Source organism: Phaenicophaeus curvirostris, chromosome 1, assembly GCF_032191515.1.
Source record: "Phaenicophaeus curvirostris isolate KB17595 chromosome 1, BPBGC_Pcur_1.0, whole genome shotgun sequence".
NCBI classification, from domain to species: Eukaryota; Metazoa; Chordata; class Aves; order Cuculiformes; family Cuculidae; genus Phaenicophaeus; species Phaenicophaeus curvirostris.
Window position 1 is genome coordinate 201,332,473 of NC_091392.1, and position 15,850 is coordinate 201,348,322.

At 37.2% G+C, this 15,850-nt stretch overlaps 1 protein-coding gene across 2 annotated transcripts in view; it reads left to right on the forward strand.

The window, feature by feature from the left end:
- Window positions 1-15,850, forward strand: part of MICU2 (mitochondrial calcium uptake 2) — a 141,007-nt gene that overhangs the window by 63,662 nt on the left and 61,495 nt on the right. For both annotated transcript variants that reach the window (XM_069883528.1, XM_069883527.1), the window contains exon 2: window positions 11,380-11,527. In XM_069883528.1, coding sequence (XP_069739629.1) covers window positions 11,380-11,527 — 148 coding nt within the window. The remainder of the gene's footprint in view (window positions 1-11,379; window positions 11,528-15,850) is intronic.

Below are 15,850 nucleotides of genomic sequence, written 5' to 3' on the forward strand. Positions count from 1 at the left end.
ACATTAATTTGACTCAATCCAGGTTTAACACAAATTCATCTTCTTGGATTAAATGCTGTAGTTGAACTATTTTACTAAAGAAATCTGAGATAATCTTAAAAACTTGGAAGAGGAGGAGAAGAAAGAATTGTATCAGATGTAGCTCTGGACTTCCCTAAGAAATTTAATGTTTGTGCTAATAGCACAGTCTGCTTCCAAGAATATGGCAGCTGTGATAAATGAAGCAACACTGATAACCACTGAGTTCTTGAAAAAGAAAATCAGCAGATGCTTGATGACCTGCTTAAATGGTACTACAGCCTCTTCAAAAGCAGTTTAAGGTGCAGCCAGGATGACTGAAAACAACTTTATCTCTGGTACGGAGGAATGTAGCACAGAGAAATGGATGACCTATCAGGTACAGGTTTTTGCTAGATTGAGGTGCTGCAGAGAAGAAAATGGTAGTGCTGTGCTGTGACCTTGCAGTCTGGCTGAAGGTGCAGCAGTGATGGGCTTTCAAGGGAGGATTGAGAAAACATACTTGAACTTTCATTATAGAAAGAAAGTTCAAAATTAGAGGATGGAATTTATAAACACTAGTAAAAAATGAAAGGTCATTACAAATCTGTGGTAGTCGGGAATACACTGGTTTTACGCTCTAATGACTCCAATTAAAGTAAATATTTGTCAGTGTTACCTTATTCATAGTGTTTTGTGTTGAATTCATTTAGACTATCAGGGTAACTGTTTTTGAAACTGCTGAATGTAAAATAGGTCTTTTTAATTTCTAAATCTAATGCCTTGGGTAATAATGTCCTTGATGCATGGGTTAGAGGTGGTAAACCATTTTCTCTTTACAAATAAAGTGTGTCTACACTTAATGAATGCAAGCTTCTGTTACCTCCTATTGGTGCCCTTGTCTCATCTGTCTGCTTTCTGTGGTTTTTTTTTGTTAGAGGCTGTCAACAACTGATTTTAAAAGTTATGATCTATACAGCAATCTAGTGGAACTTTTAGGATCATTCTTACCGAATTTTAGTGTGATGCTTTTTGCAATCTATTGAAAACTTTAAATATCACATGAATGTTTGATTAAATAATGTGTGCTTAGTTCAAAGCAAATATTCAGATACGTCAGTTTTAGACTTCTGAGTTCTTGTTTCAAATATTTTTAATTTATGGTGAAAGTTTTAGTTTTAGAAAAGAACGGTGATGAAAATGTTTAACTAGTAAACGGGAATACCAGAGTTTAGTTAAATCTTTCACTGTGGTTTCTGGTTTTCTGGACAAGTGGCACACCAGCACTGTTTTAGCTGTCCCTCTTAATTCAGTTTTCCATGTGTAATCTCTGTGTCAAGTGAAAATACTTGAGAAGAAAAATTCTGCATAGGTAGAAAGTTTAAAAAAATAAGCAAGACTAGGAAAAATATGTCTGGTCATTGGAAGATGAAGTGCGTTTTAAGACATCCAAGTTTTACACATAATATTGTCACAAGATCGGTGACTCCTACAGAAAACAAATGATTTGTTTAGAAGTGAAGTCAGCAGCTTTATGGAGATATAAATATAATTTTACAACTTAATTACAGTATAAACATTTCTTGTGGTTACAATGACTTTGTTGTTATTGTTGTATTAATCTTACAGGACATATGGGTGTTTATTTCAGATCCGTCCTGGGACCTGCTAAATCCTGTGAGCCTAACTGACCACTTTTCTGAAGAGCATAACTTGTTAGCCATTTTTCTTCTATGTGACTAAACCTTTAATAAATAAAAAAAAAAAGCTTTCCTTTCTTTTTTCTTTAAAGAGATTGTTGAAGAAATAAAGGCTTTAAAGGGATTGTTTTCTTTCTTCTACATGTTGTTATTCTCTGATTAATTTACCACTGTGCAAGTTTTATCTAATAGTGTTAGTTCACTGTATTTGAAAGTGAAGAACTGCACGCTTCCCAGATGCTGTTGAATGCTTTGGGAGGTTGGGTGGCGGTAGTCTTTTTTTATGGCAGCCTAATTAGTTAACTCTCCATCATTTATGTCACCTTTTTAAGTACCAGCCTCTCTGAGAACTGAGAAAACCTCAGTGTAACGTAGGTAATAACTGGGTTTAAAATCTGATGAACTTCTTATACAATAAAGAGTGTATTGTGACAGTTTCAGCTAAGTATTTGTTTTCAATTTGGTTGCTTATAAGAGAACCTGGAAAGTATCTGGCCTTGGGGTTTTTTTTTCTTTTTTTTTTTTTTTTTTTTTTTGCCATTTGCGTGTCTCTGTGACCTGAAAAATTTTGTTATAAAGGGGCCAGAGAAAAGCTTAGACTTTTTTCTCCAGGAAAGTTTCAAGTTTCTGGAGGGAGCAGGAATGTGATCAGCTCTGTAATGTTCACGTTGTCACAGAAGGGAATTCAGACTCTTTCTGAACACAGTTTTCCTGTCTTTCCAGCAATCTGGCACACCTGGGATTCTTATATATTTGCTCTTAAGGGAATAATTTTTTTTTAGTATTATCTACTATGTGGGCTGTTCTTTATTTTAAAGAGTGTGGGTTTATTTTTTATTTCAGAATACTTATAGCAAACATTTGTGTAGTTGCATGCCCTCTTCTATTTTGGTGTGGTATTTTCAGGAGGGCTGGGGAATTCTGTGGGTTTTTTTAATTAAAAGAAACAAACCACAAACTGTATAATTCTTAATTCCCTTACCAGTAAATGTTTTGAAGTAGCTTTGCTCTGTAAAGCCATTGTACAACCCGTATGTACACTGGTATGATGTACAGTGACGTACGATACTGTTAATTACATGTGTGGATTAAAACGAGTTTTAAAGCACCACCTTATAGATCTTGTGACCAAGGAGATCTCTCTTTCCATGAAGAATAAATTCAGGGCTCCTGTCTCAGTTGAGCATAAGCCAACAGGACTTTCTTCCAAGATTCACTGCATTTTTTAACTATCTGTGTTTTCTTTATGTCAAAGCCTTCAAAAAGGGAGACAGTGAAATGTGGATAAATTCATAATGACTACAAATTTCTTTTAAAGCATTTGCAGGCGAAGTAAATGAAAGTACTGGTTTACAGAGGCTGATGACAGCTAGCATATTCAATTCTTGCATATTTAAGTTTGTCATCTTTTTTCCAATCTCTGATAATGTAAGTGCTTTTAAGCCTTACGTAGGCATCCTGTTTCATTTGGTTTCAGTTGTTTTTACTGTTCTATGCAGAAACATATTTCTTAGTCCAGGAAGATGAAATCGCAGGATATTCCTGCTTTTGAGGTGCTTCTCCTTGGTAGAGAAGTAGTTGTAGGTGCTCTGGTTCTGCGACTGCAGAGTTGGTTTTGATCAGTGCTGTGTTAGCGTGGTCAGCAACTGCAGTGCAGGCTGCATTTCTTGTAATGCAATCCCAGTGTTGTGGTGAAAATTCCCTGGCAGGGCAAGTCCAAAGTACCTCAGTTAAAAATTAACAGGATTCGCATTTTAGTATGTCATTAGATTTGGCACACAGTATGTTTCAGTGAGTGGTACAGATATCTAAGGCTGTTGCACGTCTACTTTTATGGAAGGCTCCGTGCATTCAGCTGCTGTTTAAAACATTTTGGATGTGCAAACACTTTAAGAGTAGTGCTTAAACAAGATTGGTATTCTGAAACGTGTTTTGAAAACATGCGAGCAACAGTCTTCTCTCATGACAGAGAGGCAGTTCCATGGTGTTTCCTTTGGCTTGCAGGTGTATCATGCCAGTGTAATGCCTTTTCAGGAATGTTTTTGGCCTGTTGTTGCAAACGTAGGGTGTGCAGAACTGTTGGAAGTGTCGGTAACCACAGACAGAGGCACTTTGAAGTTGCTTTAAAAAGCTTGTAAGACCAGTTGTGGTACGTTTTGGGTATTCCTTTTTTAACTTTTCTCCTCCCAGTATCTCTAAACTTACTACTATTGTAATTCCCATTCCATTCTATTTACCCCTCCTTACTCAGCCCTTACATAGATTATGGTAGCCATCTGCTTTCTCACCTCTTGTGCTCACACATGGACATGGATGGATTTAAATCTGTGCAACCATTGTGTGCTAACACAACGTATCTATTCAATTACAAAAAACATTCTTGAAAATTTAACCGCTTTGATTTTTTATTAGGTAACTCCTGACTGCCTTCTTACATACTATTGCATTAAATATACCTCCCTCATCCGTCGCTTTTCATCTCTTTAATTTTCTTTTCATAGAACCATTAGGTTGGAAAAGACCTTTGAGATCATCAAGTCCAACCATAAACTTGTACTGCTTACTTTGCCTATTGGAAAGTCATCTCCCTTTTTTGTTGTCTTCTCCCAGTCTTGGTTTTGGACATGCATTTTCTTACGTCCTTGTGTTTAGGTCAGGCTACTACATCTACCATTCAACAATTTATTTTCTCCCTTGAATTCTTGCTTATAAGCAGTGAGTCCAGAATTCATTTGTCTCCTTGTTTAGAACAAAAACTGGTCTAGCATTTAACTACCTACTGTTAAAGCTGTTCATTCTTTTCCCTGGCCATATAGTTGTTTCAGAACGAAGCATTATGACAGTAAAAAGCTTTTAAAGCTTTAAAGTGTAAGGTGAGTATACAGCACCATGCCGTTGGCATGAGTTGGACTGCAAAAATTCCCTGTTTGAATTGCACTTCTCAAACGTAGGCATACATAGCCTCATTTTGAAGGGGGAGCTGTTGAACTGAACCACCATGTGACAAATGGATTCTAACGTAGTTCAGAACAGATCACGTAGAGCTACTGTCTTACCAAAAAAGAGAAGCTATTTGAAAAGACCATGTGGTTTCCTTCTACAGCACAAGCACACATAAGAGGTAAACTCTTATTAACTTGAAAAGTCCTATAGATCTGCGAGCAAAAAAATCATGATGGCTTAGAGCCTCTCCCAGCTCCTCCTGAGAAGGCGTGCCGAGACACTCGATACATTATTTGAATTGAGAAGAGGGAGGAAAAATAAAGATATTATGGCATTTTTTTAGGCTAATAGTTAAGTTGCATGTATAGATTACACATTTGCACATAGCATACTTCAAAAATATCTAGCTATTCTTACCTTTAAAGATAAATGTATTTGTGTCTTCACATTTTAACTGCACTTTAATACGCAGTAATTGACTGAAAAAGATCAGTGAGAAGTAGGTACAACACGTTTTTCACTTAAATCCACTGACTGCCAAATACAATAGGAGTGTGGTGAGTTTTCAGAGAAAGCTGTATGAACATGTTTCCTGGGCATGTTGCCTCTGAGGTGTCTGTGGTCCCCCCACTGCTCTGTATGTATTTAGTACTTGTGCAGCAGCGTGTCTGAGCGGCGTGTCAGCCTCGGCAGGGGGACGTGTAAGTGAGGTGGTGTGAGAACTTGCAAGTTGAAGTGTAAATGTATGGTTTGTTAAATGAACTGGTTCTCTGGCTTGTTAGAGTTTGGGCACCTCATCTGCCTTTGTTATATTCTTTGGATGGAAATGTGTTTGTTTCTGACTTCTTTTAAGTTTATGTTTAAAAATGAGCTCCGCTAAGGCTGAAATTGCTAGAATCGAATAGCAAAATTAAAAAAAAAAAAAATGCGGCAACTTATAAACTAAGAGTGTTTTGTTTTGGTTTTTTATTTTCCCAAATTTTGGGTTAATTCTACATTTGGTATGGATTCTAGTAACTGTGGAAGACCTGCTCTGCTGCACCAGTTTAGTCTGAACTTGGCAAAAATACAAAAAAGTGAGAGAGAAAAATTCAAACTACAAATGTCAGGGATTTAGATGCAAATAAACTGTTCAGCTGCTGCTTCAAACATAACCGACACTAATTAGTACTAGCACAGCAGAATTGGCTCAGCAGCTATTTGAAAGAAAGGAGGGGAGTGGCACCTGTTTGTCCATAGAAAGGGCTTCATCTAATTTTGGAGTGTTTATATTCAGCAGTGTTAAGAGTAGCCAGACACCAAGGCTATTGCATTCTCTTTCTCTGGTTGTCCTTCTTTTAGGAGTCTGTTCTGTCTCGGAAATAGCTGCTAAGAAAGTAGTTGAATCTTTTGTCCCTTTCATATTTAGGGATTTCAAGGCTGTTAAAGCTGTTAGTAACATCGTTGTTTATTTAGTTTCACATTGCTGAACAGTCATTCAAATACAACTTATTTCCAAACAGAAATCAGTGCTTTTTTCCTCTTCTTTTCTGTCTTGCTTTATGTCCAGGCTTACAGTTAGACCTGCGAGATTGAAAAATGTAATGTTGAAAAAATTAATACAGATCAGTTCACTTCAGAAGAACATTTCGCATCTGATCTTATGTCTTTAGCTTGACGTCGAATTGCTAACCCGTACATTTAATTGAGACTGCATAGTACATGGCTCACATTCTTTATTGTGAAAGCACAGGCTTACGCAAGCTTTCTTAAATATTACAATCTTGAGGTTTCTGTAAGGAACATTTCCATCAAATGGATTTCTTTCAGAACCCTTTTTTGTCTATAAATTATTGCATCATATGAAACTTTCAAACACTGAGCTCCAAGTAGTATCCTCTGTGCATTCAGTGTGAATTCTGCGCATGTTAAAATGTGCAGCAGGCTTTGAGGTTAAGTTACCTTTTCTGTTATTTTGATCATTCCAAATTGGATTGAGTTGAAATTGAGATATAATAATGACACAAGTTAACTGCAAAGTTTTCATCAGTCTTACGGAAATTTGATATAGAGTTGCTAAATCCATCCCTAGATCTAGTGTGAATTAATGGATCCAAACCTAAGGTTCCCAGAGAGCCCACTGGCACCAACTGGGTTTTAATTACGTCGCACACATTGGTTTAGTTATCCTTATAGCAGGTAAAACGAGTGCTGAAAGTTAACTCTTCCAGATCAGGGAAGAAACAAAGAGTATTGATCCTCATTTCAGAGGAGGAAAAAAAGTTCTATAGCTTAATTTTTTTTCCAAGGGAAAGTGGAAGAAAGTGTCTAGATGATGGAGAAAAGCAAGGCAATAAAAGGATACAAAGAAGCAAAACAAGTAAATATGTGGAAAGGAGTAGCATGAGAAAAAAAGAACTAAGTTGGGAAAAAAATTAACTGGAAAATGTAAACTATGTTATAAGCAGAAAAAATTAAGATGGAAAACATATTAAAGGTGCAGGCACTTCAAAACACCAACTTCTGTACAAAGGGAGAAGAAATGAAAGGAAGTGGAAAACATAATTTTAAATTTAAGGGAGAGGCAAGTGCATTTGCTTATTTTAAGTCATTTCTGACTCATAATCAGCTGCAGATATTTGAGTTTGTATACAAGTACTTACATTTTGGATTAATGTAGAATTGCTTAGCAGTGTTAAAAAAATCACATCACTGTGATCAGCAGTTAAGATCACAGATAAGGGTTATCAATGTTTTATTTATGTATGCCTTCATTTTTATTTAATGTGTATTTTAAAAAAAAATAAAGTTCAAATGTAAATATAAGGGTTTTACTTGACTTAAGCTTTCTTGGTTTTATACCAAAAAAAAAATATCAAAGCTAAAAATTGAACACCAAGAATTCCTTATTAGCATCATACGTTAAGAAGCTGATAAACAGATTCCCTGCATCAGTCTGAAAATTAATTGTAAGAAGAAGTGTTGTGCTTAGGCATTTGTCAGTGCAGGAAGCCAAGAAGGAAACTATAGTCTTCAGTAATGCTTACAGACGCCAGTGGTTGGTCAGCCGCTGATCCCTTGCCGTGTCTCTTGCAGGGGAAAACACTTGCATCCTTCTTGAGCCCCTTTTATGTCATTCAATTCTAATTTACCGTCAGCTATCGTAGCTTTTCAGTGGACATTCTCAGATTGACGTTGGAGCTTGGCATAAAGCCACAAAGGCAACTAAATTCCAAATTAAAGCTGAAACTTCATTCTTAATTCACTCGGTTGTGTGGGGCTGCTGTGGGGCGTGTGGGAACACCCAGCGTTTGAAGCCCCGGCTGTACCCACACACAATAGAACAAGTTAAGGATGGAATTTCAGCCCCAGCCTTAACGTTAATGCAGCATAGCTCTTTGTGGTTTGATTTCTTCTTCTATGGCACTGTTAAAGACAAAAATAAGCCCAAGTCAATCTCAGAGTCATTTTAAATTATGCTTACAAGAATCTTGTGTAAGAAAAAGTAATAGATTCTTCTCACCCGTTGCCTCTCAGTAAATTTGAGTTTTTGCATCCTGCTTGCTTTGATTTTGCACTGTTGGAAACTGCTGAGGTGTTAGATTACAGATACCTTAATATCTGAAGTCCGGCCCTAAATACATAATTGCTTCCTACAGTATACCTGTTTCTACTTGAAACTCATTTTGTGGAATAGAATTAAAGAGGAAAACTCAGCTTTTTGTTCTGTACATGCATTTTTATGAGCAAAATGAGCTTTGACAGTGTTTTTAGAAACATCAGGAATGTCAAATCATTTTCATCTGAAGGACTTCTTGGATGACTCAAAAGTACTTGGAAATTAGTCAAGACTTAATTGAAGTGGGAAGGATGCTGAATTGTTGAACGAGATCTTGCTCCCTTACACATGCCTTAGATTGATGCTTTAAAAGAAGATCAATCTTAAAATTAAGTGATTGAATCAGCCTCCTCTTCAAAACGTAATTTTTATTCAGTCTTTGTTTAGGCGTGATTAGAATAGTTATTCAGTCATTTATCCCTTCACAGAGTAAATGACAGTTATGCTTCTAATCTTCTTTTGAAAATCCATAGCTTTCTACTTATTCCCATGTATTTCCATCTTTTACCAATTTCTCTTCTGTGGGTCAGGCATCCCTGCTTGCTGAAGACCTGGAGATATACAAAATTTGTGAAGAGAACAGTGAAGGAGGGGGATAAAACTTTCAAAGGAGCGTATAACCTCCTGTTGTTGACTTGCCTGTATTCTACACTTAGACACCTGACATGGCCTGTACCTGTGAAACAGGATGCTCAGGTCCCCTTTCCTTTTCCCCTTTTACCCAGATTTAGGCACTATCCTAAACCACAGTTTCAGAAATAACTTGATCGCTGACAATAGAAGTCCAGCAAACAGCGAACCATTTGGTGGAAATAGGTGATATAGTTAAAGCTAAACGTTTAGTAATTATGCCTCAGAATGTCTTCTCAAATGATTGTTTTGACTTGGAAAATAATCGTAGTGAAGTGCTATGCTCATATTGTTTAGGTTGTGAGTGATTTCGTGGGGTGGAATGAAGAACTGAGGCAGTATGAGGGTTGTAGGTGGCATTGTGGCTTCTCTTACAGTGACAAGATGCTTTGGTAAAGCTTTGAAAACAAAGTAGGAGATGGCACAGCTGATGCATTTCATCCCATAAGGTTTGCTTATCTCATTTGTGCAAGTATTTGACGCTGACTTTCATAAGAAAGGACACATGTTCCCAAGGCCATTCTGCAGTTCAGAGATGCTAGTTGCATGAAAAGAAAGGGGTTTGATGAATCTGTAGTTATGTGTTACTGTAATTCTGATGAGAGTATGTTCTCTTCCAAATACAAGGCCCTCTTCAGGGTTAATATGTGAACTTATACTTATTTCGGTTAAAACTGAAATGCTGAAATTCAGTGCTTTGATTTCAGTAACAAATTTAGCTTTAGACAGAATTCCAACAAATGCTGCAAGACTTAAGAAACTTGAAAATCCGGTTTGTTTGAAGATATTTTAGGATTAGCCCTTTACTTCTTGTCTAAACTTTTTTATTCTGTATTTGTGCAGAAAGGTTGCTTTTCATTCCATAATTTTAGTTAAAGGACAACTGTGAAGCAATTTTTCTTTTTTTTAAATTTGCCATCGGGCAAACATTGCTCATGTTATGATGAGGAGATGATTTTAATACAAATGCTACATGTTAATACCCAGCGACTATGAGCTATTAATTCGATATCTGCAATGTTTGTTGAATCTTGTTAAATAAGCAATTATGGACTCACCTATACCTCAAAGATTTAAAAAAACCCTGAAGCTAAAGTTCTCGTTGCATTAGAGTTATTTTTAAACAGTGTTTTCCAGAACATACAGATCTGAATGATCAGCTTGTATTCCAGGCTGTGATGAAACTCCATACTATGTAAGAAGCTTAGAGCAATGATATTGATAGAAAACGGCCGTACTTAAAACAAAGCAAACCTTGGTTTCCGATACTTAGAAGTAGTCCTCATTCTCCCTGCGTATCAGAATATGACTATTTTAATTCTAAATTATGAGTATTTTGGATTTTTCTTTGTTGTTGGCCCTCTCCATACCCCCTGCCTTCATTGAAACCCAAGGTTTGATGGAAGCAAGCATGTGACTTGGGGAAACTAAAATTGACTATAACAAGATGCTTGTATTGTTTAGTGAGGTGTTCCCACTGGTCTCCTCCCTCCTCTGTTTGCATCCTGGCTGCGTGTCTCTGTCCCACAGTTTGCTCCATGACCGCACTCAGCCCAGCAGACCCTGTGTTTTAACATCAACTGGTTGAGACCCTCACTGCACCTGCAGCTGATCTGAGTGTAACCAGGAGCCACTTAGCATCTCAGGATGCAAAATGCAGCATGTGTCACCACTCTGCTGGACTGCCCAGGCACCAAGCAGTCTATAGGAATGACCCAGAGACTGAAAACTGTATCAACGAGTAGTGGTTGTTTGCTGGAAGGTGTGATGCAGCACATCGAATATTGCCATGGGCACTGACCTAACTGCAGATCCATTTTGCTATTTGCTGACTTGTTTCAAGTATGTTTGAGTTGAGATCTTGGTACTTATCCTTGGATTTTCTTGCTCCTCCTTCACTTTCTCACATCTTTGAACAGTCAGAACATTGAGCTGGTGGTAAAATTGTTCCGTAAAATTGTATCCTCTGAAGGATAGGCGTATAGTTAAACTAGGACATCATTGTCCTTTCATCTTAGGAGTTGTTCCATAACTTAATAATTAATTTCAGGATTGAATCATTTGCACAGATTTGCACATTTCAGCCTTTGAACCAGTCACAAAGCTGGCAAAACGCTATTAATATTTACTCTTTGGTCAGTCTCGTTTTTTGTTGAGTTAGCAAGCCTTGGCTCTGCAAGACTCCCAACAAGTAGCAGAGCTGGCAAATGAGGAGGTACAGGACCATGTGGCCGAGAGGAAGGGAGTGGGAATCTGGGGTGGCCTTTGGTGACAGCAAGCCATTAACTTGGCTCATTTGTGTTGTTAACGTATGCTTTCAGCGAAGCCAAAAAATACTGTGAATGTCATATAAACATGCCGTTCATTAAAGCTTCAGTTCCTGGTAGGCTCTTATTGTGGCTACCTACAAAATATTGATATTAAACACGATTTGGTATAGGATTCTTCGTAATTACAGACTTGTTCTACAAATGCGTCCATCTTTATGCATGGATTTCTTTTCTGTTTCAGAAGGAAGATGTCAGTAATGCAGAAGGGGACGAAAGACTGTCTCTTCGGAAGCATCGCTTCATGCATTTTGCATCATTGGAATATGAAGGAGAATATTACATGACACCAAGAGATTTCTTGTTCTCAGTAGTGTTTGATGAAGTTGAACGTAAGTTGTTTTCATGTCATTGTATTTGTGAAGAAAAGAAACTTGCAGATGTAATGTGCAAATCAAAGCGGTGAGATTCTTTATCGAACAGAAATCAGCAGAAGCCAGTTATAAATGTGTGTTTGGATTCTCACAGGCACAACTGCCATTTACACCAGTGAAGAGAGACTATTCGTTTAGAAATCTTGATGATGGCATTACGTCTTTACATAATTTGCATGCCTGATCACTATGTAGTTCCTCAATTACTTACATGCCACAGAAAATAGGAGGGCTGTAATAAAATAGTGTTTATTCCATTCCTGACCTCGTTATCTGTCTGTTCACTTCACTCTGTGACCTTTTTTTCTTAGAAGAGGCAATGGTGGGAGTGACTTGAATGAGCGTAATAAAGCACAGAGCTCAGCTCTAGATTTCTGGTTTCAAATCTCCTCTGGTTTATGCAAAACTTAGTTAAAAACAGATCAAAATTGTATGCATGTTTCTTTAAAAAAGTAGTGATGAAAGCATGCCTTCTGAGAGGGTAGGACCAGCACAAGAATAAAAAGTACATGGGTTCTTGTCCTCCTTTCCTTCAGGTTTTCTGGCCTCATTAACTCTGCCCCATTCCTCAAGTTTCCTTTATCTCTGTTTGTATCATCTTCTGTAATTTCCATGTTAAAGTAATTTCTTAAACTGCTATATGATTTTTCTAAAAAAAATTGACTTTTACAGCTTTCCCAAGAATTTTTTACATTAAAAAGGTTAAGTTTTCAAAGTTTCAGAGAGGATTATTATTCAGAGGACAAATACTCTGTTAATAAATCTGCTGAGGGAAAGAGCAGGAAGTCTCAACGTCAATCACCAATCTCTGCCGTCTGCATGTACTGACCAGGGTAGCATGTTGTCTGGCAGAAGACATTCCTAGTCTGGAATGCTCTGCCCAGCTGGCATCAAACGTCTGAGTGATTTGGGGATATTGAACAGGAAATAAGGAAGGGAATTCAGGGTAATGTTCAAGGTTTCAAATTCAAGGAATTTAGGGTTTGAGAAACAGAGAAGATGCCGAACTGAAAACACTGTGATCCAAGCCTGTGAGAAACCTGATGCAGAACTGAGTTTACTGAGCTTCAAGTGGTCAAGGAATAGGACGCAAGAATCTGTATTAAAAGAAGTTTTTTTGTGTCTGCTAGAAATTGATAGGTGATAAGGATACACAGCTTTGCTGCTGACACACAACTCCCAGTATTATACAAAGCTGAATATAAATCCTTAAAAGGACTTTATGACCTTGAGAGTCATGGAGGCTCTCAAAATAACTTCTTTTAATAGTTTTCCCCACCAAAACTTGGGTCATTAAGTTAAAAACCTAGAAGGGATTTTCTTTTCGGTTTTCTAGCCTGAAACACTTGAAAGACAGTGAATACTGAAATTTTCAGTTTTGAAGGTGTGGGTTTCAGACACTTTTCTGTGAAAGCAAGGTTAGAGAAATAAGTGTTTTTCAGTCTTAGCAGTTCATACATATTAATTGGTTACTCCAACTGTAATAGTACACATGCCGATTTTTAATGAAGTGGTATGTGGGTAAGATTTATTTGTAATGCAGCTGAGTTAATTGCAGTTACTTTGCTAATATAAATAGGAAACAGCGTTAAACAGAAGAGAAAAAATGATAGCAAGAAAAAAAACACGTGAACAAAAAAGATCTTTATATTAACGCATATTTAGCATTTCAAATTGAGGTCAGGCTTACAATAATGGCATCACAGACAATTCATAGAAGAAATGTCAGTACTTGAACCTAATGCTGCTAAACTTATTTTTAACCATCGTTGGTGCAGGTTATCTGGCCAGTAGCATAAACACAAAGGTAAGCGCTTCTGTTCAGGTTATATTGCTTGGGATATTAGGTTTTCTTATAAATGCAAACAGACGTAGCATTTGGTAGAGAAATTAGACGTCTTAAGTGTTTTAAAGGTGGTGAGCTGTTCACTATGTTTAGAGAAGCTTCCTACGAGAAAAATAAACAGACCTATTTCAAGCGTCTATTGTATATTCAGGGTAGATTAAAATGATGAACTTCATTGCAAAGCAGCAATTACTTTTGGAAACGTTCTGCCTATATCATAAAATTAATTCCCTTTTACCCTGAACGGTGGTTTTAGAAAGGAAAATAGGGATGCCACCACTAATCCTAGAAAGTCCTTCACTTACTGAGATGCAATTTTAAGATGTGATACTGCATACAAATAGTGAGTCTCGTAATGCTGAACTTAAAGTTGTAATGATTTTGTGATTATCTGCCTGTTTTTGAGTAATAACTAATAAAGAAACTCAGAACTCTCAGAAAAAAATGAAGCACCCTGGCAATGACTGTTCATAAATATTTGCTTACAGAGTAATGGAGTTTGCCAGATGGTTGCTGTTTATAATAATCTGGAAGGCTTAGCTCTCTCTGTAGGCTGTTCTGAAGTTTTTGTTTCTGCTCTCTTTTTTACAGATAATAAGCAGGAACATGTGACCAGCCTCACAATTTAGTTGTATGCACCAAGAAGTATTGCTGAGGTTGATCACAACGTTCTGTTGCTTTATTCCTATTCAGTGATAAACTCTTCCAAAGGGTCAAAAAGCAGGCAAAAAGAGGAAATGAGAAGCCGTTATGGGTTGGGAATAATGGTCCTTGTTCAACAGCCTTGGGGGTTTTTGCTCGCTGGTCATTGTCATTGGAGAATGACTTCAAAATCTCCTGTTAATTTTTTAAGCATAATTAAATTTAGAAGAAAGTAAACGTGATGTTGTGTACACTGGATGAGTAGCTGAGTTGTTGGTGCTAGATCAGAAGTGCTGACATTAGAAAATACCAAAATATTTTAGCTATGCCCAGATTGTCAAATGAATTCCTGTACGCAGTTGGGTGGAATTTATTACTGAAGCAAATATCTTAGGTGTGCCCTTTGACAAGGTTGCAAAACATGCAATAAATTATGATTTATTATAGAACGCTTTCCCTGATAAGAAAACAGATGAACTGTAGTGCAAAAATATATCAGCTGTCATACAACCTGGGTGATCTTGAACCCTGCTTGATAGACCTTAGTTCACTAGTTCTGTTCATTTGTTTCCTGGTGCATGGATCTCTCTGTTACTCATTCTCTTTAAGGTAAGCCAAAAATTGTGAAATCTTGGCATTTCTATTGATTAAATCACACCTGCAAAGTTATTTACTGTCAAGGTGATAATGAAGAAAAATATTTACAGTCTTGCCATCTAAAGAGAACGAGCTGATAACAAATGCAGAGTTTCCTGAAAGACTTATTTTGTTCTGCATATTGACAAAGCAAAGAACCCACTAAAGGAAGAAAGGCACCCTCAAAAAAAACTTGCTGGCTTTTACATGCAGTGTTTCACACTGGATTAGCTTTGTAAATATTTGCCTAATTCTGTTACCGTTAGTTATTTTATGGAGGGAAGCAGCCACCACTTTATAAACAGTGGCAGACAGTAAATGAGGTGTAGTAGTGTGGCACAGCGTTTGTGCTGGTGCAAAACGCCTTACAGCAGTGTTTTGCGCCAGTTAATGCAGCGTGTGCTAAATGCACTGTTGGGATTTTCAGATCCATGGCTATATGCCATGTAATCTTGTGTTAGAACGATGCTACCACAGGGATGTGTGGCAAACCATTGCAAAACTAGCAGGTTCTTCTGGGTATTTGTGGGATGTTAATGCCACAAATGTCATATCTGATGCAACGATGGTTTAGTGAAGAAGTGTTTTCCAATGTCCAGTAATATCTAATAAGGATAACATGAATTTGCTGTGTTGCATCAGAAATTCTGGCATTATAAAGATAACAGGTATAAGAAGGATAAAGCTCGACTGACTTACACTGAATTGTCATTGCAATGTAGAAGTACTTTAAAAGACCCTTCCAGCTTCATGTAAAAGTTGTGTTTTAAGCAGTTGTGCAAATTGCAGATTATACAGCCAATATTGTGTTAGAGCTTCTCCGTGGAAATATCTCTGGTGTGCTGTTGTTGTAGAGCACTTAAGAAAATCTATATTAAATTTTAAAAAGGACTGCAGATACAAGAATCTTTCAGAAAAGTAAGGCCTTGCAGTTCCTTAAATCTGGAACGTGTTTATTTTCATTTTTCTGGAGATTGTTCTATTCCAGATATACCTTCCTCTATCAAGTAGAAGTCAAGCATTCAGGTTAGCTTGTCTGATAACAACTGACACCTGGTAAATAAAGAATTTTATCCTTCTGTAAATACTCAGTCCAGATTTAATGTATCACAGCGTCTTCAGGTCCTGAACCGCTCTTTTACCTGCCATAAACAGAT